General features: G+C 46.0%; 1 protein-coding gene across 5 annotated transcripts in view; it reads right to left on the reverse strand.

Moving 5' to 3' along the window:
• Nucleotides 1-25,916, reverse strand: part of TRAPPC10 (trafficking protein particle complex subunit 10) — a 132,184-nt gene that overhangs the window by 41,438 nt on the left and 64,830 nt on the right. For 3 of the 5 annotated variants that reach the window (XM_036994830.2, XM_036994831.2, XM_036994832.2), the window contains exons 4-7: nucleotides 23,867-24,063; nucleotides 20,017-20,212; nucleotides 18,112-18,223; nucleotides 15,533-15,780 (exon numbers count right to left, since the gene is read on the reverse strand). In XM_036994830.2, coding sequence (XP_036850725.2) covers nucleotides 15,533-15,780; nucleotides 18,112-18,223; nucleotides 20,017-20,212; nucleotides 23,867-24,063 — 753 coding nt within the window. Of the gene's footprint in view, nucleotides 1-15,532; nucleotides 15,781-18,111; nucleotides 18,224-20,016; nucleotides 20,213-21,019; nucleotides 21,108-23,866; nucleotides 24,064-25,916 lie in introns of those variants that run through there. The other 2 variants (XM_036994833.2, XM_073231267.1) reach the window with 2 other exon arrangements.

Here is a 25,916-nt window from a genome sequence, read left to right on the forward strand (position 1 = left end):
GTGAGAAGCTGACAGCTTTTCTTCTGAGATCGGGAACAAGACAGGGATGCCCACTCTCCCCACTGTTATTTAACATAATACTGGAGGTCCTAGCCATGGGAATTAGACAAAACAAAGAAATACAAGGAATCCAGATTGGTAAAGAAGAAGTTAAACTGTCACTATTTGCAGATGACATGATATTGTACATAAAAAACCCTAAAGACTCCACTCCAAAACTACTAGAACTGATATCGGAATACAGCAAAGTTGCAGGATACAAAACTAAAACAGAAATCTGTGGCTTTCCTATACACTAACAATGAACCAATAGAAAGAGAAATCAGGAAAACAATGCCATTCACAATTGCATCAAAAAGAATAAAATGCCTAGGAATAAACCTAACCAAAGTGAAAGACCTATACCCTGACAACTATAAGACACTCTTAAGAGAAGTTAAGGAGGACACTAACAAATGGAAACTCATCCCCTGCTCTTGGTTAGGAAGAATTAATATCGTCTAAATGGCCGTCCTGCCCAAACAATATACAGATTTGATGCAATCCCTATCAAATTACCAACAACATTCTTCAATGAACTGGAACAAATAGTTCAAAAATTCATATGGAAACACCAAAGACCCCGAATAGCCAAAGCAATCCTGAGAAAGAAGAATAAAGTGGTGGGGATTTCACTCCCCAACTTCAAGCTCTACTACAAAGCCATAGTAATCAAGACAATTTGGTACTGGCACAAGAACAGAGCCACAGACCAGTGGAACAGATTAGAGACTCCAGACATTAACCCAAATATATATGGTCAATTAATATTTGATAAAGGAGCCATGGACATACAATGGAGAAATGACGGTCTCTTCAACAGATGGTGCTGGCAGAACTGGATAGCTACATGTAAGAGAATGAAACTGGATCACTGTCTAACCCCATACACAAAAGTAAATTCAAAATGGATCAAAGACCTGAATGTAAGTCATGAAACCATAAAACTCTTACAAAAAAAACATAGGCATAAATCTCTTGGATGTGAACATTAGCGACTTCTTCATGAATATATCTCCCCGGGCAAGGAAAACAAAAGCAAAATGAACAAGTGGGACTATATCAAGCTGAAAAGCTTCTGTACAGCAAAGGACACCATCAATAGAACAAAAAGGTACTCTACAGTATGGGAGAATATTTTTGTAAATGACAGATCCAATAAAGGCTTGACATCCAAAATATATAAAGAGCTCATGCACCTCAACAGACAAAAAGCAAATAATCCAATTAAAAAATGGGCAGAGGAGCTGAACAGACACTTCTCCAAAGAAGAAATTCAGATGGCCAACAGACACATGAAAATATGCTCCACATCGCTAGTTATCAGAGAAATGCAAATTAAAACCACAATGAGATATCACCTCACACCAGTAAGGATCACCACCATCCAAAAGACAAACAACAACAAATGTCGGCGAGGTTGCAGAGAAAGGGGAACCCTCCTACACTGTTGGTGGGAATGTAAATTAGTTCAACCATTGTGGAAAGCAGTATGGAGGTTCCTCAAAAAGCTCAAAATAGAAATACCATTTGACCCAGGAATTCCACTTCTAGGAATTTACCCTAATAATGCAGCACTCCAGTTTGAAAAAGACAGGTGCACCCCTATGTTTATCACAGCACTATTTACAATATGCAAGAAATGGAAGCAACCTAAATTTCCATCAGTAGATGAATGGATAAAGAAGATGTGGTACATATACACAATGGAATATTACTCAGCCATAAGAAAAAAACAGATCCTACCATTTGCAAGAACATGGATGGAGCTAGAGGATATTATGCTCAGTGAAATAAGCCAGGTGGCAAAAGACAAGTACCAAATGATTTCACTCATATGTGGAGTATAAGAACAAAGAAAAACTGAAGGAACAAAACAACAGCAGAATCACAGAACCAATGAATGGACTAACAGTTACCAAAGGGAAAGGGACTGGTCAGGAGGGGAGGGAAGGGATGGATAAGGGCAGGGAAAAAGAAAGTGGGCCTTATGATTAGCATGTATAATGTGAGGGGGCCATAGGGAGGGATTTGTAACAGAGAAGACAAGTGGTGAGTCTACAGCATCTTCCTACACTGATGGACAGTGACTGTAATGGGGCTTGGGGGGGGGACTTGGTGAAGGGGGGAGTCTAGTAACCATAATGTTCTTCATGTATTGTAGATTAATGATAATAAAGTGAATTAAAAAAAAAAAGGTGATCTGACTTCAAGCCGTGCTGCCCAGCAACATCCTGCACCAACTTTACTCCCAGGGAGGGGAACCTGGAAATGAACCCAAGTCAGAGCCTCCAGCTAGTTCACCAGCAACTCTGTGCATGCTCGTCCTGGTCTTCTGGTTGGACTCATTTTTTGGGTACTGGGGAGTCGCAGGGCAGGCATGAGTTTCAGCTTTAGTAGACGCCACCAGTCCCTCCAAAGCAGTTGTACAAATGTACCACCACATGCACATTCCAACTTTTCTATCTTATATCATCAATCTTTTTTAAATGTTATTTTATCCAATAGAGGTAGAGATTTTTTTTAAAGTCCCATAAAATTTGGAAAAGTGTGGTTGTTCTGCAGCTATAGTAACAAGGAACCAGTAGAACGGGTTTTAAACCTGTTCAAATGGTCATAGGCTCACCTTAGTGAGCCAATCCAGGGGCATGGGCCCCAACCCCCTGGAAGGCTGCTGGTGTGCATGCAGGCACTTCCACAAACACACCAGGGGTACCCAGAGACCCACTCGGGTTTCACCCAGGAGGCAGCACCAGCAGGAGGCCCTCTGAAATTTGCCTAGAGCCCCATGCTGCCCAAACCTGGCAATGATCGGCCTCGGCTCTACGCAGAGCACCTGCCAGCCCAGCTAGTTAAACTCCGAGCTCTGCCATTTCACTTGGGAGCCCAGTAGTGGTCCCTGCATCTCTTGACAACTCACATTCCCTAACAAGAAGACACTGAGCACCTTTCCACAGACTTGTGGGCCATCTGCATAACTTTTTTGGGATCAACACACTTTTTGAACTGATTTCTTAAGGCAGGTTTCCCCCACTATCTGAAAATAAAGTGCTCCTATAAAATCTTTCATTAGCCGAAATGGTGTAAGGCGAAGGCGCAACTACCATTCATTCATCCTGAAAATTGTTTTGAGTGTTCTCAGACCCAAAAAAGCGACCTCTTAGGCTTCTCCGATCCCTTAGGGCACATCCTGCTAACAGATGAACACAATAGATCAGGATAAAGTCCGGACGCCCCAGGCTCTGCGACTGGCTGCTGAGGGGGTTCCCGGGGAAGGGCCTGTGCTGCTCTCGGGGCTCTGCTTCCGCCCAGCTCTTTACACAGTGAACGCTGAGCGTTATTTTCGCTTTTTGCCTTTTTTTTGTAAAAGTGAAAATCACCTTTGGATTTCTTTATCAAAAACAGGTTTATCATAAAAGTAGCGTTAACATAAACTCTCCAACAGCAGGGGGGATACCTGCATAGATTGTTTCATTTTCTTAAAGCCCCTCCTCTCCTGAAACCAGTATTAGCAATGCTGAGAGCTGTTTTATCATTTCAAGCCTAAAATTAAAATCACTCTTTTAACTCCTTCTTTTGTTAAACCTACATTTCTATGTAACCCAAATACTGAGAACCCTGTCCTGAGTGGACTTAGGGGCTCCCTGCTGGTCACCATCCCTTCTGCAGACACTCACACACACAGCTTTGGCTTAATCTTGAATTCTGTACACATGGAATCAAAATGGATGCATTCTTTCATGTCTGGCTTCTTCAGTCCTGCTTTGGGTTAAGATTCACCTATGTCAAGTCTACTGGTTTCCATTAGTGTCTGTTCTTTGGTCTGAACACGTAACTGAACAGTAATTGTATCCCTTGCACAAGATGGGCATTTAGGCAATTTCGAGCTTCTGGCGATAATGCTGCCATGCACATTTCTGCACTTGTCTTTGGTACACATACTATGCATGTTTCTGTGTAACCCAGGGGTGAAACATGTGAATGTTTACGTCCAGCAGGTACTGCCAAACAGTTTTCCAAAGCAGAGGCACCAATTACATTCTCCTGTCAGTGAATGCTTCTCCCTCACTAACACGCGTCAAGCCTTTCAATTGGGGCCATTCTGTGGGCTGTGGATTGGGGCTGTGCCACAGTTAACTCTGCATTCCACTGTGATTTGTGAGAGAGCACCTCCTCAGATGCTTATTGGCCGTCTGGATGCCTTCTTTTGCCTATTTTTCTGATGACTTGTCCAACTTTTTGAGAGGGCATCTCTCATATTTATTGATCAAATGGTTGTTAACAACAATAAAATTCTATATAGGGGGGTCAATGCTCAATGCACAGTCATTAATCCATCTCAAGCCTAATTCTCGTCAATCTCCAATCTTCTGAAGCATAATGAACAAGTTCTTACATGGTGAACGAATTCTTACATAGTGAATAAATTCTTACATGGTGAACAGTACAAGGGCATTCATCACAGAAACTTTCGGTTTTGATCATGCATTATGAACTACAAACAATCAGATCAAATATGAATATTTGTTTGATTTTTATACTTGATTTATATGTGGATCCCACATTTCTCCCTTTATTATTATTATTATTTTTATTTTTAATAAAATGCTGAAGTGGTAGGTAGATGCAAGATAAAGGTAGAAAACATAGTTTAGTGTTGTAAGAGAGCAATTGTAGATGATCATGTGCATGCCTGTAGACTATGTGCTAATCCAAGCTAAACAAGGGCATTAAAACATCCACAGATGCAGAAGCTTTCTCTCAAAACAGGGGGGGTGAGGTTCTAAGCTTCACCACTGTTGTTCCCTGATTTCTCACCTGATGGCCCCCCTGCGACTGTGCCTGTCTTAGGTTGTTCCTCCCTTGAGGAATCTTACCCATCTCTGGCTAACCAGTCATCTTCCGGGGCCATACAGGGAAATGTAAAGTTGGTAAGTGAGAGAGAAGCCATATTGTTTGAAAAGGTTAGCTTTTTACTTCTTTGCAGATTTATGCCCTGTGGCTTCTATGCCCAGCACTTGTCTCGAGGTATCTTTACCACCTGGAGGAATTATGATACTCAGTAAATTCAATATGAGGCACGAGTTCTATTTAAGGGTTGTAATTAGGAAGGAAGAAGAAAAGCTATAGAGGTAGCATATGGAAGAAAACATGGGAGGATTGATTATTTCTTTGACATATCTTCTTCGTAGAGTACCTTAAGCATGTGTAGGTTTTAAACTACTAACTAACTTGCGCACACATATTAACATAATAGGAATACGGTGATATAAACAAAGCAAATCTATAATTACCAGCCATCTCCAGTGAAGCCAAGAAAACCAGTTAGGCACCCTAGGCATTTGTGAAAATTTGTCTATGATATGATGGATATTGTCCAACTGTACTTGAACAGTCTGAGAGAAATCAGACAAATTAAAGCAACTCATTTCTGGGATCTGTTCACATCCCATATGTTCTTTTAACCATAGATAGTCTATAGTCGTAAGATTTTGGAGCGCTACAACTTGCACCCCTCCCAACTCCTGGTTGAGTTCCAAGAGTACAGATCCAGTCAAATTCGTTGTCTCACTGTATGCACATGCCAGCCTAGAATCTCCCTCCTCATTCCAATGACTTGTTCAACTTTTTAACTGATGTGTAGGGGTTCTTCACATGTTCTGGGTAGGAGTCGTTCTCAACCGCACATCCCGCACACACTCTTCCACTCTGCAGCCCGCCTTTCCCTTGCTTCATGGCCTCCGCTGGCAAAGAGACGGCCAGACTTGCGTGCAGTCCAGCTTATCGCTCTCTCCCTGGTGGTCAGGAGCGCCTTTGAGCCCTTGTTTGAAGAGGATTTGCTGACCTCAAGGTCATGAAGACACTCTTCCATATTATCCTGTAGAAACTTTGTTTTATCTTTCATGTTTAGATCAATATTCCACCTGTGAAATCAAGGTTTACTTTTTACATACAGCTATTCAGCTGACTCAGAACCATTTATTCACTGAATACATTTTTCTTGAGTCCATTTATTTAAAATCTATACCAACTGCTCAGTTTAGAGTTTCATCATTCTCCCTCCCACAGGCTATGGCAGAAACCTTGACCCTCCTTCTTGCCACCCTCTCCTTCTGCACCTCTCTCTGCCCGCTGCCTACCAGGCTGGAACACCTTTCAAAGCACCCCAGCTTCACACCAGCAATGGCTCCCCACTAGCTATAGAATGAAACCCAACCTTTAAGATTATATACAAACATTTTCATCATCTCCTTTCAAGATCTGGCTTCCAGCACCTCTGTAGCCTCTCCTCCACGTACCACCTTGCCCCTAAGTTCTAGCAAACGATGCTCTTTTATAGTTCCTCAAGCAGAATGTGGCTTTCTCTGCCTAGAACATGCTCCAGCGCTTGCTTCCCCGGCACTCCTTCTTCAGCCTGCTCATTCCACTGAAACGCAAGCTCACAGGGCGGGAGTCTGGCCTGTCTTGCTCTCTGCTAAAAATACAGTGCCTAAACAAACGTTTGCCTGGCACAAAATAGGTACTCAATGAATACTTCCTGAATGATCTCTTAAATCCTAGCTGGGCCAAAACCCCCGTACAAACCTCCCGAGTATGCATTACATGCCACCTGGATGCTCACTGGACTGAACTGAGGCCTCTTCCCCAGGATGCACTCCCGCCCTGAGCACCTTCCTACCACTGGGCAGTACTGTGCTCTGATGACCTGCTTACACAGCTGGCAGCGCCCCCAGCTGTGGGCATCTCACGGGTAGGAAGGACCCACTCCTTCCTCACCTGTGCACCCCATCTCCCCACTCCCATGTTTACCACAGTGCCTGACAGGTAGTCAACTGCTTCTGCAGAGATGCCTGGCAGCCGTCTTCCCTCTTCCTGAGAGCCATCAATCCTCATCAGTTCTTCCTCAGCAACACCTTAGCATTTGCCCCCTCTTCCTGCATTTCTACAACTCTTCCCACTTAGGTCCTCGTGGCTAAAGGTCAGGTGCTCCACCTGTCCCCAGAGAAGCCCAGCAGAGCATCTGGCACCCAGTAAGCACCCAATGACCTTGAGTTACACTTCTCAGCCAGGCCTTCGCTTTCATCCTCCACCAGGCCTGAGCCTTGGAGCACTGACCCCAGATAGACAGCCTGGATAGCACGCCATGTCTATTTTCTCCCATTTAAAGTGGCAGCTATTACCGCACACAGCCCTGCTCACAAAGTGGCGAGTGGCTATGACAGCCTCTTGCATGTGGCTCTGGCCAGTCTCTAGACTGCACAGCTCTTCGGGGTCCTGAAGAGTCCTGATCTTCCATGGCCTGTCCATCTGTGAGCAAATAATTAAGCTGACAAAAGAGAAGTCACCACTAAGGAAAACACATTAAAAAAAGGAAATCCTTTGGGCAGTGGTTGTAACAGCACATAACAGCCTTCTAGAAAGTACCTTCCTTATATGGTTGCCACTTACCCATTTGGTTAGGATTAACACATATACACATATCACTTTCTTAAACCAGAAAAAGGAAAACAGGAACTGCTAGTGTAACTGAGAATGGAAGATCTCTCTGGACGGCAACGTGACAATACGTACTAAAAGCCTTAAACACATGTATCATTCAACCAGCAATCCATTTGTACAAACACATAGCATGAAGATGGACGGACAACATACACACTGTTGTAAATGCAAAGAACTTGGAATAATCCAATGTTCAAAACAGGACTAAGTAAACCAACCGCAGTCCTTCCAGACAGAAAGGCCAGAGACAGGAAGGTAGCCTCTTGTTAGGATAAGCAATGACGTTTCTGACTGCCTATTTGCCCATAGTTTCCAAATTTCAGTGGAGAATATATCCAACTTGTGATAAATAGAAAGAAAATATTTAAATGTTGTACAAAAAAAGAAAGAGTTCGTAATGGAGTCATTTAACTCACACAGAACTGTATAACTTTATGGATGTTACTCATTGATCCCTACGTGGGGTGGATACAATTTCCATTTTTACACACTTTCAATCAGGGGAGCTGGCCCAAGGCTCTTAACTGGCACTGCTGGGGTGTGACTCCAGGCCCCACTACAAAGGCGGGGCTTGATCCCACGACATTTGGCCACCCCACTACCCCCTACAGTCAAAGAACACACTTAAATCAACTGACAGATCAACCAGCAAGTTCCCAGGACACGCTTTACAAACCACAAAAGCAAACACACAGCATTTTTTTTTTGGATCATTAATCTACAATTACATGAGGAACATTATGTTTACTAGGCTCCCCACTTAACCAAGTCCCCCCGACAAACCCCATTACAGTCACTGTCCTTCAGTGTAGTAAGATGCTGTACTTGTCTTCTCTGTGTTGCACAGCGCTTCCTGTGCCCACCCTCCCACATTATACATGCTAATTGTAATGCCCCGTTTCTTTTTCCCCGCCCTTATCCCTCCCTTCCCACCTATCCTCCCCAGTCCCTTTCCCTTTGGTAACTGTTGGTCCATTCTTGGGTTCTGTGATTCTGCTGCTGTTTTGTTCCTTCAGTTTTTCTTTGTTCTTATACTCCACAGATGAGTCAAATGATTTGGTATTTGTCTTTCTCCGCCTGGCTTATTTCACTGAGCATAATACCCTCCAGCTTCATTCATGTTGCTGCAAATGGTAGGATTTGTTTTCTTCTTATGGCTGAATAATATTCCATTGTGTATATGTACCACATCTTCTTTATCCATTCACCTACTGATGGACACTTAGGTTGCTTCCATTTCTTGGCTATTATAAATACTGCTGCTATAAACATAGGGGTGCATCTGTCTTTTTCAAACTGGGCTGCAGCATTCTTAGGGTAAATTCCTAGAAGTGGAATTCCTGGGTCAAATGGTATTTGTTTTGAGCTTTTTGAGGAACCTCCATACTGCTTTCCACAATGGTTGAACTAATTTACATTCCCACCAGCAGTGTAGGAGGGTTCCCCTTTCTCCACAACCTCACCAACATTTGTTGTTTGTCTTTTGGGTGGTGGCGATCCTTACTGGTGTGAGGTGATATCTCATTGTGGTTTTATTTTACATTTCTCTGATGACAAGCAATGTGGAGCACCTTTTCATGTGTCTGTTGGCTATCTGAATTTCTTCTTTGGAGAAGTGTCTGTTCAGCTACTCTGCCCATTTTTTAATTGGATTATTTGCTTTTTGTTTGTTGAGGTGCGTGAGCTCTTTATATATTTTGGATGTCAAGCCTTTATTGGATATCATTTATGAATATATTCTCCCATACTGTAGGATGCCTTTTTGTTCTATTGATGGTGTCCCTTTACTGTACAGAAGCTTTTCAGCTTGATATAGTCCCACTTGTTCATTTTTGCTTTTGTTGCCCTTGCCCGGGGAGATATGTTCATGAAGAAGTTGCTCATGTTTATGTCCAAGAGATTTTTGCCTATGTTTTTTTTCTAAGAGTTTTATGGTTTCATGACTTACATTCAGGTCTTTGATCCATTTCAAATTTACTTTTGTGTATGGGGTTAGACAATGGTGCAGTTTCATTCTCCTACATGTAGCTGTCCAGTTTTGCCAACACCAACTGTTGAAGAGGCTGTCATTTCCCCATTGTATGTCCATGCTACTTTATTGTATATTAATTAACCATATATGTTTGGGTTAATGTCTGGACTCTCGATTCTGTCCCACTGGTGTGTGGGTCTGTTCTTGTGCCAGTACCAAATTGTCTTGATTACTGTGGCTTTGTAGTAGAGCTTGAAGTTGGGGAGTGAGATCCCCCCTACTTTATTCTTCCTTCTCAGGACTGCTTTGGCTATTTGGCGTCTTGGGTGTTTCCATATGAATTTTTGAACTATTTGTTCCAGTTCATTGAAGAATGCTGTTGGTAATTTGGTAGGGATTGCACTGAATCTGTAGATTGCTTTGGGCAGGATGGCCATTTTGACAATATTAATTCTTCCTATTCTTCCCAAGAGCAGGGGATGAGTTTCCATTTGTTAGTGTCCTCTTTAATTTCTCTTAAGAGTGTCTTGTAGTTTTCAGGGCATAGGGTTTTCACTTCCTTGGTTAGATTTATTCATAGGTATTTCTTTTTGATGCAATTGTGAATGGAATTGTTTTCCTGATTTCTCTTTCTATTAGTTCATTGTTAGTGTATAGGAAAGCCACAGATTTCTGTGTGTTAATTATGTATCCTGCAACTTTTGCTGAATTCCGATATTAGTTCTAGTAGTTTTGGAGTGGAGTCTTTAGGGTTTTTTATGTACAATATCATGTTATCTTCAAATAGTGACAGTTTAACTTCTTCTTCACCAATCTGGATTCCTTGTATTTCTTTGTTTTGTCTGATTGCCGTGGCTAGGACCTCCAGTACTATGTTGAATAACAGTGGGGAGAGTGGGCATCCCTGTCTTGTTCCCGATCACAGAGGAAAAGCTTTCAGTTTCTCACTGTTCAGTATGATGTTGGCTGTGGGTTTATCATATATGGCCTTTATAATGTTGAGGTACTTGCCCTCTATACCCATTTTGTTGAGAGTTTTTATCATGAATGGAAGCTGGATTTTGTTGAATGCTTTTTCAACATCTATGGAGATGATCATTTGATTTTTGTCCTTCTTTTTGTTTATGTGGTGGATGATGTTGATGGATTTTCGAATGTTGTACCATCCTTGCATCCCTGGGATGAATCCCACTTTGTCATGGTGTATGATCCTTTTGATATACTGTTGAATTCTGTTTGCTAATATTTTATTGAGTATTTTTGCATCTACGTTCATCAGGGATGTTGTTCTGTAATTTTCTTTTTTTGTGGGGTCTTTGCCTGGTTTTGGTATTAGGGTGATGCTGGCTTCATAGAATGAGTTTGGGAGTATTCCCTCCTCTTCTACTTTTTGGAAAACTTTAAGAAGAACAGGTATTATGTCTTCTCTGTATGTCTGATAAAATTCCACAGTAAATCCATCTGGCCCAGGGGTTTTGCTCTTGGGTAGTTTTTTGATTACTGCTTCAATTTAGTTGCTGGTAATTGGTCTGTTTAGATTTTCTGTTTCTTCCTTGGTCAGTCTTGGAAGGTTGTATTTTTCTAATAAGTTGTCCATTTCTTCTAGGTTTTCCAGCATGTCAGCACATAGATTCTCATAGTATTCTTTAATAATTCTTTGTATTTCTATGGGGTCCATCGTGATTTTTCTTTCTTGTTTCTGATTCTGTTGATGTGTGTTGATTCTCTTTTCCTCTTAATAAGTCTGGCTAGAGGCTTATCTATTTTGTTTATTTTCTCAAAGAGCCAGCTCTTGGATACATTGGTTTTTCCTACTGTTTTATTCTTCTCAATTTTATTTATTTCTTCTCTGATCTTTATTGTTAGGAAAGAGTATAAAACCTAAATGTGATTTATTCTCACTAGGATGTTTAAACATTTTAACAGTAAAGTATTAACAAAGGGCCATGTGGTAGAAGCTGCTTGGGCTGAGAGTGGGGGTAGGAAAATTGATAAAGGCCTGGCAATACCTGTTTGAGTTTTTTAAACCTACCAATAAGATTAAGACAAATGTAAAGGAAAGATATAACTGGCTTAGGCAACGTCTGTGAAAGAATGTAAACCCTGCAGTACTCAGCCAGTGAGAAACCAGGGGAGGGACTTGCACACTAGGAGATAAATTATTGGTGCCAAACTCCCCAGGTGTGCCTGCCCACCAGATATCCGATCTTGCAAGACCATCATTAAAGCCTCGCTCTGCTGTCCTCTTTGTCTCCGTGTCCACTTCTTGAATTTAGACCAGTGAATTTGTTTCTCACATTTACGATGTCCCTCCTTCTGCTGACTTTAGGACTCATTTGTTCTTCTTTTTCCAATTTTGATAATTGTGACTTTAGGTTATTCATTTGGGATAGTTCTTCCTTCTTTAAATATGCCTGGATTGCTATATACTTCCCTCTTAAAACTGCTTTCGCTGCATTCCACAGAAGTTGGGGCTTTGAAACACACAGCATTTTCTGCTAAAGAAATGTCGTGATTACAAATGCATGTACCAGTTGCAATACTTAGGTTTTGGGCTTAAAAAGGACTGATCACCACCAGCTTAACCCTGGAAGAAACACACACTGGTCTGGCATGCGAGCTGGCTGAGTCCCTAGTCTCTGTGTCCACAGCTTCAGCCCTGCTAGGGATGGCACCTTCCTGAGCCACCTCAGCCCTGTGTCAGAGTCCAAAGCTCACACTGGCCTCTAGCCGTTGACATGAATATGAGGCACAATCTGCCAGAAAGCTAGCCTAGATAGAGGGCAATAGGGCTGTTTTTGAACGTATAGAAAAAATAAGTAATTCTGGAATTTTGAATGTTTCCACAAAACCGTAAAAGGAACTCCAGGAAAGAACTTTTCAAGTTAACTGCCAACTGCAACATTCACACCCGCCCCCAAAACCAACCACAGAAAGAATCTTAGATGAGAAGTTGAGAGAATCATTCCAGTCTTGAAACATCACATGACCTCTGGTCTTATGAAAACACTAAAGATAAGCTCACAGGAAGTCTGTCCGGTGAAACAATGTTCAAGAGGATGCTAATAAGGAGGAAGGTGGTGCTAAGACCTAACCTGCAGGAAGGGCTGTTGGTGTTCTAAGCATGGCAGAGCTCCCTGTACACACGTGCTGCATGGGTGCTTGCCACCCAAACGGCAGCCACAGGTCTGCCTCCATCTCACAGATGGGAAAACGGAGTCCAAGGGTAAGTCAAAGGGTCAAGGTCCCTGGAGGAAGGGATGATGAGTGGGACCTGAACGCAGATGGCCTGGCTCCCCCTCCTAGCTCTAGGCCACCTGTCTTTCCTAAACCCAATCCTTAGGAAGAGTTTCTGATGACCAGGGCTGCATCAAAGTGCTGGGACAAGAGAGGGAAAGCTTTTGCAGTGCAAAAGCAGCCACCAGGGAGGCACTGCATGGGGACAGTGCCATACCTGGGCTGGTCACGCATGGGGCAAAGGTCCTGGGAGGGCTGTGCAGGCTCAGCCCAGGGACGAAGGGGTCTGATGAGCACCAGCAGATAGAAGAGGCACTGCCGCCTCATCACTGCACTGACATAATGGGCATGCCAAGTGCCAGCACAGCCCCAAGACAGCATCCAGCTGTGTGCGGCGTAAGGAGGAGTAGGGATGAGAAGTCCGACTGTCAGGAAGGAGAGGCTGGGAAGGCAAAGGGTAGTGGTATGGGCTCACCATGAACGCACATTCAGCTTTGGTCTGCGTGATTCCAGAGGGACCCAGCAGCACTGGGAAAGTGCAAAGACATGCAGGAAACATAGTGAAAAGTGGGGAAAGCCTCCACTCCAGAGAAGATAAAGATGTCCAGGACCATTTTATCCAGAAAAGAGCCCAGGAAGAAAGACCACAATGGACGTGAGGCGCATGAACACCACAAAGCATTCAAGAAACCTCTAGGGATGCCGGCAGCAGAGGGTGAGAACCTCCCAACTGCACAGAGCCAACGTGCAGCCCTGAGCCACAGCCCGTGCAGGAGCTCCAGGCCCGCCGCCTGGCACGTGCGCACCTCTCTTTCTAGCCAAAGGGTAGGAACTCTCCTGAGTCCACCTGCTTCCATCGTGGCCGAGCTATGACAGCTGGGGAAGGCTGGGCAGTCCACCTGTGCTGTCTGGGCACGTGCAATGAGGAGGGAACCCGGGGTGGACAAAGACGCCAGTGTGTGGTGACCTCAGAGGGAGAGGCAGCTCACCCCTGCCCTGTACCAACACCCCTGGCTGGCCTCCCAGACCCACCTTCCATGCTTTCCCCACTGTCTGCAGCACCACTGGGCCCTCACCTTCCAGCTTCCAGGATGCCTGGAGAAGGAGGGATGGAGGAGTGGCTGCAGGGGCCCAGCTCTGTCCCTGCAGAGCCAATGGCCCCTCACCAGCCCCTCAAGGCAGCCTCCCCTGGTCCAGGCCTCACCCCATCCTTTCTGCAGGCAGCCAGGCTATGACTAGGCAACTCGGCAAGACAAGGAAAAGGCCTGGAGGAAAATCCTTCACACCTTGATCTTTCTGACGGGCTGGGCCGGACTGTGCAACAGCACAGCACCTCCTGGTCAACCAAACCCTCCTGGACCCCGATCTCAAAGCACCACGTGAGCTGCGTGCACTCTCACACACATCCCACTTCCCTCAATCCACGGGGCGACAAATCCCCACACCAGGTAAAAATCCCCAGCACATGTGCCCAGACTCCCCGTCCTATTAAGGAACTGCCACCTCACAGCCAGGCAGGGCAGCAAGGCAGAGCGCCTCAAGCCAGTCCTCAGAGGGGGCCAAGAGTATCATTTCAAGGTGGGAAATGTTGTTTTTCCTCATTCACTTGATTAGATGTCTAATGCAAGAAAAATAACTTAATAAAAACTCTTAAATTCTTGAGTTTGTGACTCAGCTAGGCTAGACATTTCCCCTTTAGAAATTAACTAAAACAATTTCTCTTCCTTTGGGAAAAAAAACATGGTTAAATCTCCTAAGAAGAGTTGAGCCTGCTATGTAGCATTGTACAGTATACCTACCAGTCAGTATGCTGTGAAGGTGCAGCCCTGCCAATGGTCTAGCCAGCCTAGCACCATCACACACTACAGCCTCTGTGACTCGCCCCCAGGAGCACTAGTATGGGGGGCACCATTCGAAGGGCCATGACCAGCACAGCTCTGCCGGCTCTGACCGGCTGTGTTCCTGGGTATGTCCCCTAACCTCCTACAAGCCCCCTCTCCCCATCTGTAAAATGGAATTGGACCACTCACTTAGTTCTTAACTGGGGAGTGGAGTGGGATGTCCACAAATCCTCTGAAATTCCACGTAACATGCTATACGTGCATGTGTGCATTTTTCTGGGTAAAGATGCAATGAAACAAACAAGGTGAGAACCCCCAGACAGGACAGTCACTGAAGACCCCCGCTCACCACAGCTCTGCGAGTCTGTGGGCAGTACCAGAGGGCAGGAGCCCGGGGCTGACCTTCACAGCAGGTCTATCCCTGCAGATAAACAGTGTAAAACCTCACCAGCTGGTTTCTCTCCCACACACACAGTGACAATGTCCCTTCCCTCTGACCTGGTGCTTCTAATTCATGTCGCCCAGTTTGCTGGGTGTCACTCACTTTGTTACCTGCATGTTCATGCACAAAGTGAAAAGGCAGTTCTGAAACAGGCATCTACCCACAAAACCTGATACTGGGTGTCCATCAGGAGAGTCACCTTCATGAGTGAAGACCCACTCCCACAGAATAAGCCAAAGTTACCTTAAAAAATTGTATTAAGAAACTGACCTAAGAGTCTTCCTCTGGGCCAACATGAATTCAACCCTGCATAGCGCAGAAATTATGTTTTCATGCAATTAATCAATGTAGAGAGTAAACTATACAAATAACATACTAAATATGAAGGACGTTCAGAAAAAGAACACTCCTGAGCACAGACAGTTCCGTGCCCGGGGCTTCGAGGCTCTGAGATTTCTGTCTGAATGAGGAACAGGTCGTTTGGGGAAGAAGAGGACTCACTTCCAGCAGCCTTAGCTCCTGCACGCAGCCGTGCAGCAGCTCCAGGGCGCGCTGGGCCACCTCCCAAGGCCTCTGCAGGAAGAGGAGCAGCGTGCACTGGCGGGAGAAGAGGTAGCTGCGCAGGTCCAGGAGGGCAGCCTCCTGCCTCTGGATCAAGCCGCGTTTCTCCATATCTATGGGCTTCCGGAGGATCAATCCGTCCCAGCTCTTAACCGGCTGGCAGAAGGAAGTCAACCAGTTGGCACCATCTAAAACACACATCATGAAAGGTGTAGACAATAGGTCACTTCACCTGGCTCAGGATGGGAACCTCGTATGCCAATGGGCTGCTTGACAACTAGTTACTCCCCAACCCCAGCTCACCTCCGGGATGGGTAGCTGCTCCCAGCACACCCACTCAGTACTCAGCATTTGGCACTAAGAGCAGGTAACAGGCCCAATGCCACAGGGTACGCAGCTGTACCACACCCAGGTCAGGAACAGGTGGGAGGCCATGAGAGACAGGCAGGCCTTAGGACCAGGGAGACTCAGCAGGAAGGCAGCTCTGAGGGCGGGTGCTGGCGTGGGCCTGCCTACGTGCTGCAGAGCAGCCACTCACCTTACGGGGCCAGGCTGGTCTCTGTGTCTTTCCTCACCTCCACACCTCCCCCTACTTATTCACACCTCACATCTGCCTCTAACTCAGCCTTGCCGACAGCCTGGTCACGCTCCTTGAGGGAAGGACAGCGGGCAGAGATGTGGCAGCACAGCAGAGGGAAAACTGCTTGTCTCAGCTTTCCAAGGAGGCTCCCTCATTTTAACTTACTGCCTTCAAATATGATCTTATGTAAGAATCTACAATACCATATTTTACTCTATGAAAAAAAGCTTTTAATCTCTTTTTCTCACTCCAGAAGAGAGGTGCCATGGCATTTTATCCCACATTCCCACGGGAAGCCACTCCACACCAGCATATGGACACTACTGCACATGGGAAGTGCAGCACCGCCAACGGCATCTGGCACTGACTAGAACTGGACATGCAGGGCGCCCAGCACACCCCTGGAGTTCTGACACCAGCAGGTGCCTCCGCTGGGACCACCCCAGGTTCTCCACACTCACTCCTATATCTTGTTCGGACCTCTGGGCCGATGCCCCCTCCTGCCAGAGCCCCGCTGCCGTCCAAGCTAATAAAGTCAGGCCGCACCTGCCGCCACGCCTGCCCTGCACCTGCCGCTAAGGCACATTCGCCCTCCTGTGCCTGCTCCCCTTCATGTACGCTCCAGGAAGGGAGGAAGGGCTTATGTTCTCTCCTATATTTACAACAGTGCCTGCTACACACTGGGATCTCAGTAAGTACCTACTAAAAGAATGAACAAGAATGAACAGTCTTATCTTCAGTGGCAACACTTAGTCCAGGTTTACTTTTGGATTCTAAATTGCCCCAGATTTCCCTTAAAGCTGAAAGAACAAAGAAATTATATGAAATGTGAGAAATATGTTTAAGATATTGAAAAGACATGTATAATGTAGATATGTAAAATGTAAGAAATGTAAATCCACCTCTTCTGAACTTTTAAACTTCATCTGTAAATACTTGGCTTTGGTCCTGTGTTTGTAACTGGAGCTTATTAGCAAGGGGAGAGGGAAAAACTGAACCCCGTAAAAGCCGGTCTACAGTGGGAGCCCATCAGTGGCATCTCATTGTCACTTCCAGACCAAGACGGTGCCCAGGGCTCAAGCCAGCTGTCCCCGCACCTCACCTGCCCACAGGTCTTCCAGCAAACTCTCTGGTCCCTTTAAATCACTTCCTGCTTCAGACACTGGGACAAGGGTTCCCTGGGAAAGAGCCCTGAACAGAGCCGCTCTCACAGCGCCAGCTGTGGGGCAGGGGCAGAGACGACACAGCCATCCACACCCACAGATGACTGAGTGAGCGCCAGCTGACCCACTCTGCAGACTCACCTGTGGGCTTGTGCAGTGCCTGTGACAGGCTGCTAATAAGAACAAGAAGTTTCAGATACTGTCTATATCACATGATGCCATTTCTATCAAAATGGATACAAAACAACACAGTGGGGATGACTGTAAGCTTTTTTCTTTGTACCTGGCCTCACTGTGCATGTCTGTACTTTGAAAAGAATTTCAGATATTGCTCCAAAGTTTAAGACAGATAAACACCCACTGTTACATTACAATGGTGTCGTATAAAACTGCAATGAGCACCCCAATATTCCAAAGACCTCTCAACAGAAGTCAAAGCTCCCGACTCTTATGCTGGCAAGGAGGTGCAGAATCACCAGCCAGCTCTTAGCTGTAGAAATGACTTTATACCTGAAAAACAGCTTAAAACGTTTTTATTCCTTCAGAGTCTTCTAAAATCAAAATGCCTACTTCTTTTTTTTTTTTTTATTTTTATGATCATTTCTTGATTCTCATTTCATTTCCAAGTAGAACATGAGAATATATCGGATGCGATTTGGACACAAACAACCGGAGATGATTTGATCACCTGGTAAATAATGGCAGCTTCCAGACTACTTAAAAGGCAGGGCCACTACGCTAAGAAACAAGTCTGCCTGCAAAACTGGGCTACTCACCCCCAGCGCCGAAGTTGACAACATACTGAGAAAACAGGGCGTCCAGCTCATCATACTGCACCAGGGCATCTTCAAACTGCTGCAGCATCTCAAACACAAAGGCAAGCTCTTCCTATGTACCCAAAAAAAGGTTTTAAAAAAGCAAAAACATAAGTCACCTTTTGAAACAATATCTCTCTCTTAAAGATTACAACAGGGAAAAAGCATGCAGCATTACAGACCCTAAGCCATGCTAAGTAGAAGTCAACTTAATGGCCATAACAGTCCCCACTTGTGATGCATGCAGAGGGGAGGCCAGAATGGAGCAGGACAAGGCCCACATGGCGTCCAGAAAACCCTCCACGGCCCACTGACAGCACAGGCACAACCAGCCGCTGTCCTGTCCTTGGCATTTCCCTTGCCATCCCAGACACCCAGTTTTTAACTGAACTCTTCTCTATGGAAGAGCCAAAGCTTCTCCCCTGTTTAGTTAACCAACTGCTTGTTTACATCTATGTAGACTCATGGATAGTAACTTTCTCCCATGTGTTCAAATCCAACTCATCACTCATTTCATTGCACAAATGCTCCACATTTGGCCAGTAGGAAGCTCCTTTAGGTGGTGCTTACTTACGTTCCTTTGATGGAGCCCCATCTTTTTTTGTGCTCTTCCTTATTTTTTGGCTCTACAAGATATTCCAGGCCCATCTTACATCTTCCCTGCCCCAACCACTTCTCCAGGAGCCCTGGCACCGTTCACTGGAGAATAAAGTCTAGAAACGAACATCATGGCACTGGGTGTGCTCACTGCTCCTGAGGGGCCAATTTCTCTAGGCCCCATCAGAGGAGAGGATAGAGCAAGCTGGTTTCTGTATGTGCGCCAAGCCTCATACCCAAGTACACCTGACGCCCTTCCTTCCTCCCACCCATCCATTCATCCAGCCATCAGTTCACATTAACACCTCGGATTCCATTCCAACCACTGGATTCACTTAGACTCACCCTTTCCTTGTCTGTAACTAAGAAAGTAAGTTTAATAAGCTTGAAGGGTGAGGAGACAGGGCTTTCTGAAAGGCCTCTAACAGCTCAGTCATATGGGGAACTAGGGACATTAAGACTCCCCTACAGGTATCAAATTACCCAAATACCACCAGGACGTAAGCATCAGAGAAACAAGAGCATCAGTTTCCAATCAGAACTGGTCTTTCATTGTTCAATGTGCCTTATTTCTTCAGTAATTTACACAAGAGGTATTTAAATATGGAAATCACGCTTTATCAGTCAAATATGGTGAACAGGAACAGGAGCCCTCACAGCACCATTCTTTCCACTCTGCAGCCTCAGGAAGCTCTCCTCTCCCCTGAACTGATGCATATGTGTCCCTTGTTCATGTAAGGCTCTTCTTAAACCCAAGACAAAGCTGATCACAGACACCATTTTCAAAACCGAATACCTTTGTAAACTACAGTAAAGAAACTAGCCTAAGACTGTCTTTTATTGGGACCCAAGATGATGCAACAAAATAAATGTTCCCAGGATGTCAGTGTGATCCCAGCACCACGCAGGCTAGTGGGCACTGTTACCGCAGGGCCGTCAGCAGCACACTGCTCCTCAGCCTGTGTCCTTGCCACGGTGCACACCCAGAAGGCCCGAAATGCTAACAAAACCAAGACTACCCTGAGAACAAGACCACCTCATCAAAGGCTAGATGCCAAACTCTGAAGCAGCTGGAGCACTCAGGAGACCATCTCGGATTCTCTGCTTGATAAGCCAAGAGACTGAGACATCCGTTAGCTACAAGCTGTCTCTTGGTATTGAAACCTGTGCCAGTAAGAATTACCACAAGAATGCTGCCTGATTTAGAAAGAAAGGACGAGAAAGGGAGGGAGAGAAGGAAACGGTGTAGACCTGCAGTTAGTCAAGTACCTGAACCATGAAATATTCACAGAAGCTCCACCCTGGCTCAGTCCTCTTCTCCCTCAAGGTTCGCATGTCGTCTTCAAACTTGCCTAAGTTTTTGGTAAAAGACATAAGAAGCAATGTCCTGAGTTTGGTCAGGAAGGCATTCCAGGATTCCTGAGTTCGAGAAGAGTCCTTCAAAGGGTCAGAGAGCACGACACACCTGCAGAGATAAGAATGGACCATGTGGAAAAGAGCCTCTAAGCCCAGCACCACGGCGCAGTTGCTACCGTTCCCTGGGATGCAAAGCCATTTCCCCTCTTCCCTTCCTTCCTCCTTCTTGAACTGGCGGAAACATTAGGCCGGCAGTGGGAAATGAGACGAGAGGTTTCATCACACACTGGCTCAGTGTCACATGAGCAGCAAGTGCTATGCCAGGACCCATGATGAGTCTGCCCCCAGGGTTCTCTGAAAGAGGGGCATCAGGTCACACTCAGTTCCCAGGCCTCATTCCCTTTGCCCCCGCTAAAACCTTTTGGTTCTCTGAAAGGGACAGGCTACGATGCAGGGCTCTGGGTATGGTCAGCAGAAGAAGACCATCACCCAGGCCCAGCCTGGCTGTCTAGCTTTGATCCTTACTACTCCCTGCCCGGCCCCCTGAACTCATGCTCTCCCCTTTACCCAGTGCACTCCTACTGGCCCTGCAGAACCTGGCTCCGCTGCACATCCTCACTGAACCTCCTGCTACTCCCCCGGCTGCTCTGTCCTCACAACCCCAGCTGTAATCACACTACAATGGCAGTAAGAGCCACACTGTACACATTTTCATTATAGCTCTGTCTCTCCCACAGACCATGAGCAATTCAACAGCAGGTTAAAAAACAATTAATAATGAAAACTTAGAAGAGTATGGCTTAACATGCAGGTATGACACAATTTCACTATCAAAGACTGTAACCATGGGGTAAAAATATCAAAGACATAAAATTACAAGAGTTTCCAATGAATTTGGAAAAGGCAATGTATTCACCCAACAGGTTGGAAAGGTAACTTTCTTCATCCTTGATAATAATTGGGAGCCGGCTTTAATTCCACTCCACTGGGCACTCTGTCTTCCCCTGAAAGACACGGGGGTCCAGCCAGCTCACTGCTAAGGCCCCCGCAGGACTAACATGTATTTATTCACTCTATGAGCTGCTAGAATCTATCAGTTCAGGAGTTTATCCGTAAGGCATTCTCAACATTTATTCCTGACCAAACACGGAAATGTCCCCTATACATACAGGGATAGATGACACAAACACTGGCCACCAAACAGTATTTTCTTCTAGATACCTGGTGCTTATCAATCAGATAATATATTCATCATATTCTCTATCCTTTATTACGACCTTCAATTTTTCTGTTTCTAGATCTTTTTTTATATGTATGTAAAAAAGAACTATGCTTCAGAAATTCACTTCAAACCTAGATGGTTAACTCAGAAAGGGAGAGCCCCAGACAGCTCATCAAGCCTGGGGTGCAGAACTGCAGAGCCTCCAGACCACGGGTGGCACAGCCACCCAGCAGCTGCCCACAGAGGCGGCATGTGTGGCAAGCAGCTCCGGGCTGGGACTCTGCTGGTTGCTGGGACTGCTGCCGGCATGGATGCTAGGAAGACCGCCCTGACCCCACGATGCCTTCCCAAAGCCTGACAAGGCAAAAACCCCTGACTGAGCCATTCTCTTCTTAGGGCTGTATCCTCAGGAAATGACTAAGGATGCACATGACATCTTGAGCTAGGATGGCTACAGCATTGTTGTTTAAGTAAAGCAGCAACTTACAGCACTTTGAGTAAGCAATGGCTTACAAGCTCAGCAGAGGACTATATCAGTAACTTAGAGCATATCAATACTATGGAATATAACATGCTAACAACAAGGGTGTAGAAATACACTTACGTTCATGGAAACATATTACAATGTGCTAAGTGAAAAAAGCAAGTACATAACCTGCATGACATATCACACACACTTACATGTGCAGAAGGAGAAGTCTGGAAGATACATCCTAAATTACCTTTTCTAATAATTCTATAATGACATGTAATATTTATAATCAAAAACCAAATATAAGATTAAAGTTAAAAAAAATCAGAAGCCACTCCAGGGCCAAGTGTTCCAGTATTTCCAAAGACCAGAAATTATATTGTCTAATAAGATAATTGTCAATATAGATGTTACTAAATTCAAATTTATGAAACTCTGACCCAGTTTTTTACATTAAAAAAATTAAGTACAGGTTTGTTAAAGGCAGTTTTGCAAACTGATGAAAATCATCATTGTTGGAAGGCATGTTTAAATATCAAAGATGAAATGTTAAAAATTTTAGTAAATTGAATTTTACATATAAAGAATAATCATTAAAAATAAGTTAATTTGAAATGAGCTCAGCACAAACAAACTTTTGGCAATTATATAAAAATTATAATGTAGACTTAAAAGTATCAATAGGCTTTTTGAAAAAAAGTATTACACAAACATACCACAAGTTCTAACTAATACACTTCATTAGTACCAATTTATTTACTTACTAAATCCCAAATACGATTTCTTCTTCTTGTATTAAAAACCACTCAGAGGCCCTATGGTCTGAGGTCAGCCCTGCTCTCTGTCCAACACCCTGGGCAGCCCTCCTGCAGGGGTGAGGCAGAGCTCTTTCCCCTCCAGGCCCACCTCCCTCTGCTCTCAGAACAGACACGTCTGTGTGCCTGAATCCCAGAGAGAAAGGACACTAGGTCTGGGGCACCCCATTCAGATGTTAAGCTGAATCCTCTGGATAGCCAATTCATGAAGAACAGACCTTAAGAAAAATTCCCACAAGTCCAGATTGCGTGAAATTTCTCTCAGACAAACCATAAGCTCAACAATCTAATATTTAATTCAGACTATAAATAGAGCAAGTTTGAACACTGGTGTATGGCCAGTATCGTGCAGAACATAAACAGGAAGCCCACACCACGGCTCCTTCCCCTGGAGGACTGTCAGCTCCCTGGGGGTCCGACACAGGACGTGGTCACAGAAGAGCCACATGGCAGTGTCTGATGGGTACACCTGGCCACACACCCAGGATTTCTGCCCTTAGTCCCCAGGGCAGACCCACTCCCCTGCTCCAGGCTGTGGGCCCACCCTGGACACTGTCTGAGCACCAGCCAGGCACGGAGGCGGGTGTGAGAGGATGACCTGGGTGTGAGGTAACACCTGTCTCTGCCACTTGGCGGCGCTGTGGCACAGCAGGCAGGCTCACCATGACTACCAGGATTAAGGACAGACTGAACCCAGAGCAGAAGGGAAATGCTGGCTGGCACAGGTAGGAATGGCCTCCCTGAGGAAACAGAAGCAAGCTCCCCCAGCAGACAGAACGGGGCCCAGACAGGGAGAAGCAAGGGGAAGTAAGCCCATGCAAAAAAGTAGGCACAAAGTTTTAGGGCTCCCTTTTCAAGTTTCTGGAAGAGCATCGGACGGGAACTCTAAATGGGTGTTAAGAAAACACAGGGTCCCACAGCTGAAAGCATTTAGGGGATCCTACTGTGCACAAAGACTACAAGGCCTCTGGAAGCCCCTGCTATGCTCAGAACTTCGTCCACCATCAGAGGGAAGCTACTGTTGGACTCCCCCACAGTCACTGGGCCACAGGACCTGCTCCACCTAGGCAGCGCCCTGGGGCCTGCGGTTTAGTCCCACACTGCCAGACCAGGAAGCCCCTGGGGAGGGCGCCGTCGCCCTCCAGCACTTATCACAGGCACCTGCCAGCACAGCACAGCCGTTCACTGGGTGGGTACACGAGGGTCACCGCCCAGGATATCAGCCCAATGAGGTAAAATTAAAGATACACTTACCTGTCACTCTGTTTATTACAAAAATCATTTCTTATTTTGTCCACAATAGAAGTTCGGGGAAGGATGTTGGTTTTGTTTTTTTTCTTGGCATCATTTTCAACTACCACTATTAACCAGTCCACAGAGCTATGGGCTTTCAGAACATTCTGCCACTTGGTAAGGTCGTCTTTTACCGTAGCTTTATACACTTCAGTATCCTAAAAATAAATAAGTCACTGTGAAGGCGAGTTTATCAATGCCCCTTAGTTTAAATGGCAAAATGTGTCTAACAACAGAGAGTACGCGGGCCCCAGTGCTTTACAGCTTCGGGAGGGACCGCCCCATGCAGCGGCCAGCTCCGGCAGACCCGAGCCAGCAGCGCTCTGGGCAGGCGCAGGGAAGGCGGTTCCCACAGCACAGAGGGAGGCTCTGGGAGAGCTCGGCAAGGGGCCCGCGGCAACAGTCTGCTGGGCATGCTGGAACTTTAAAATCCAGGACCGCGACACCGAAGGCCCTGTGCCCAAGGACCACAATAGCCCCACCGTGAGGGCTGTGGGCCCAGCTGCTGGGGGACGGAGAGCAGCTCCTCCCTCGGCAGGCTGGCTGCTGCCACGGGAGCCCCCGCAACTGCTGCAACAGGCCGGCAAGGCAAGGCGGCTTCAGATGCGAAACTCAGCGAGAGCACCACCAAGGGCTTCCTGGAAGCTGTTCTGACTGCCAAGGTAGGCCCTCCCTGTCGGTGTCGCTCCAACCCAGAGGGCTGGCAGCAGCCTGCCAGACCACCTAACCGGCACGACACCCAGGCCGGCCTCAGCGCACCCCCACAGAAGTGAGGACACAGAGATGCGCCTTGGTGATCTCTACTGGAGACTGCTTCTGCCTGCCCTCGTGCCCTAAGGCCACTCAGCAGCTTCAGAGAGGGCATCTAACACCAGAATGCTTGTTTCATTCCCAATTCAGGCATTTAAAAGCCTGTGCAAACTTTGATCAGTAGCCACTGTTCAAATATATGCTTTCCTGTCTTCTGACAGATTCCTTATCACCTTGCCTGTATTTTCTCAGACTTTTGAGTCTCTCAACACTCACGTAGACATCTGCAAATATGACTGACCCATGAATGAGACAGATCTCAAATTCTGCATCCACTTATTAAGTGAAAAGTTCTAAAAGGCAGTATTTTTATGTTTTGGCCTGATTTTTAAAACTGCTATGGCCTTGGTTTAAACTAAAAATAAATACAATCTAAAAAGATATTTTGCTGAAAAATTCAGAGGAATACCGGCCTGCAAACATCAACTTTCTGTAAATCACTATTCAACATGAAGATACTCTTACACTGCATAGTTTTCACAAGATAGCAACTTCCAGGGCTGAAGCATAGATTTTTCAATGCTGGCATTCGTTAGAACGCCAGAAGCCCAGATGCATCATGTCTGGGAAGTGACATGTCTGGAAAGGCCAGGGGGCTGAAAGCCACAGTCCCCACCAGGGGATCTCTTAAAATCAGAGAGCAGACACAAATCACAGGGCCCCGCTGGGTCACGGAATAAGAGGGGAAGCAAGGGTCGGAGAGGAGCTGGAAGGCTGGCCACAGTGCCCTCACCGGCCCCAGCCCTGGCAGCCCCAGGCAGTCCTGGCTCACAGCGATCCTCACCAGGGAAGGGCTGCTGCACCCCAGTGGACACTACTGCCCTCTCTTGGGACATTCTGGGCAGTTTGCAGGGAGTCAGGAAGAGGCCTGGGGTAGCAGCAGGCAGGGCAGCATTCCCCTAAATTCAGGGGAAAACTGGGGCACGTGATCCGCCCATCCCGAGTCAGCACACAAGCAGCAAACCTCACCCAACAGACTCGGGGGCTCTTCAGAAGAGGAGCCCAAACCAAGCCCAAGAGGGCAAGGTTCTCTCAAGAAAACAAAGTAGTACAAGAAAACCCCATTAGCAGGGGGGTGGGGAGGCATGTGCCCATGATGGGGGTAAGGAGGGCACTTGAGGGGAGCGGCTTCTCTGGGCACCACAGCATGAGACAGGCCCCTGTGAGATGACGGCAGACGGGGTGTTGGCCCAGCATGTCA

The sequence above is a fragment of the Manis javanica genome, chromosome 3 (assembly GCF_040802235.1).
Source record: "Manis javanica isolate MJ-LG chromosome 3, MJ_LKY, whole genome shotgun sequence".
Taxonomy (NCBI): domain Eukaryota; kingdom Metazoa; phylum Chordata; class Mammalia; order Pholidota; family Manidae; genus Manis; species Manis javanica.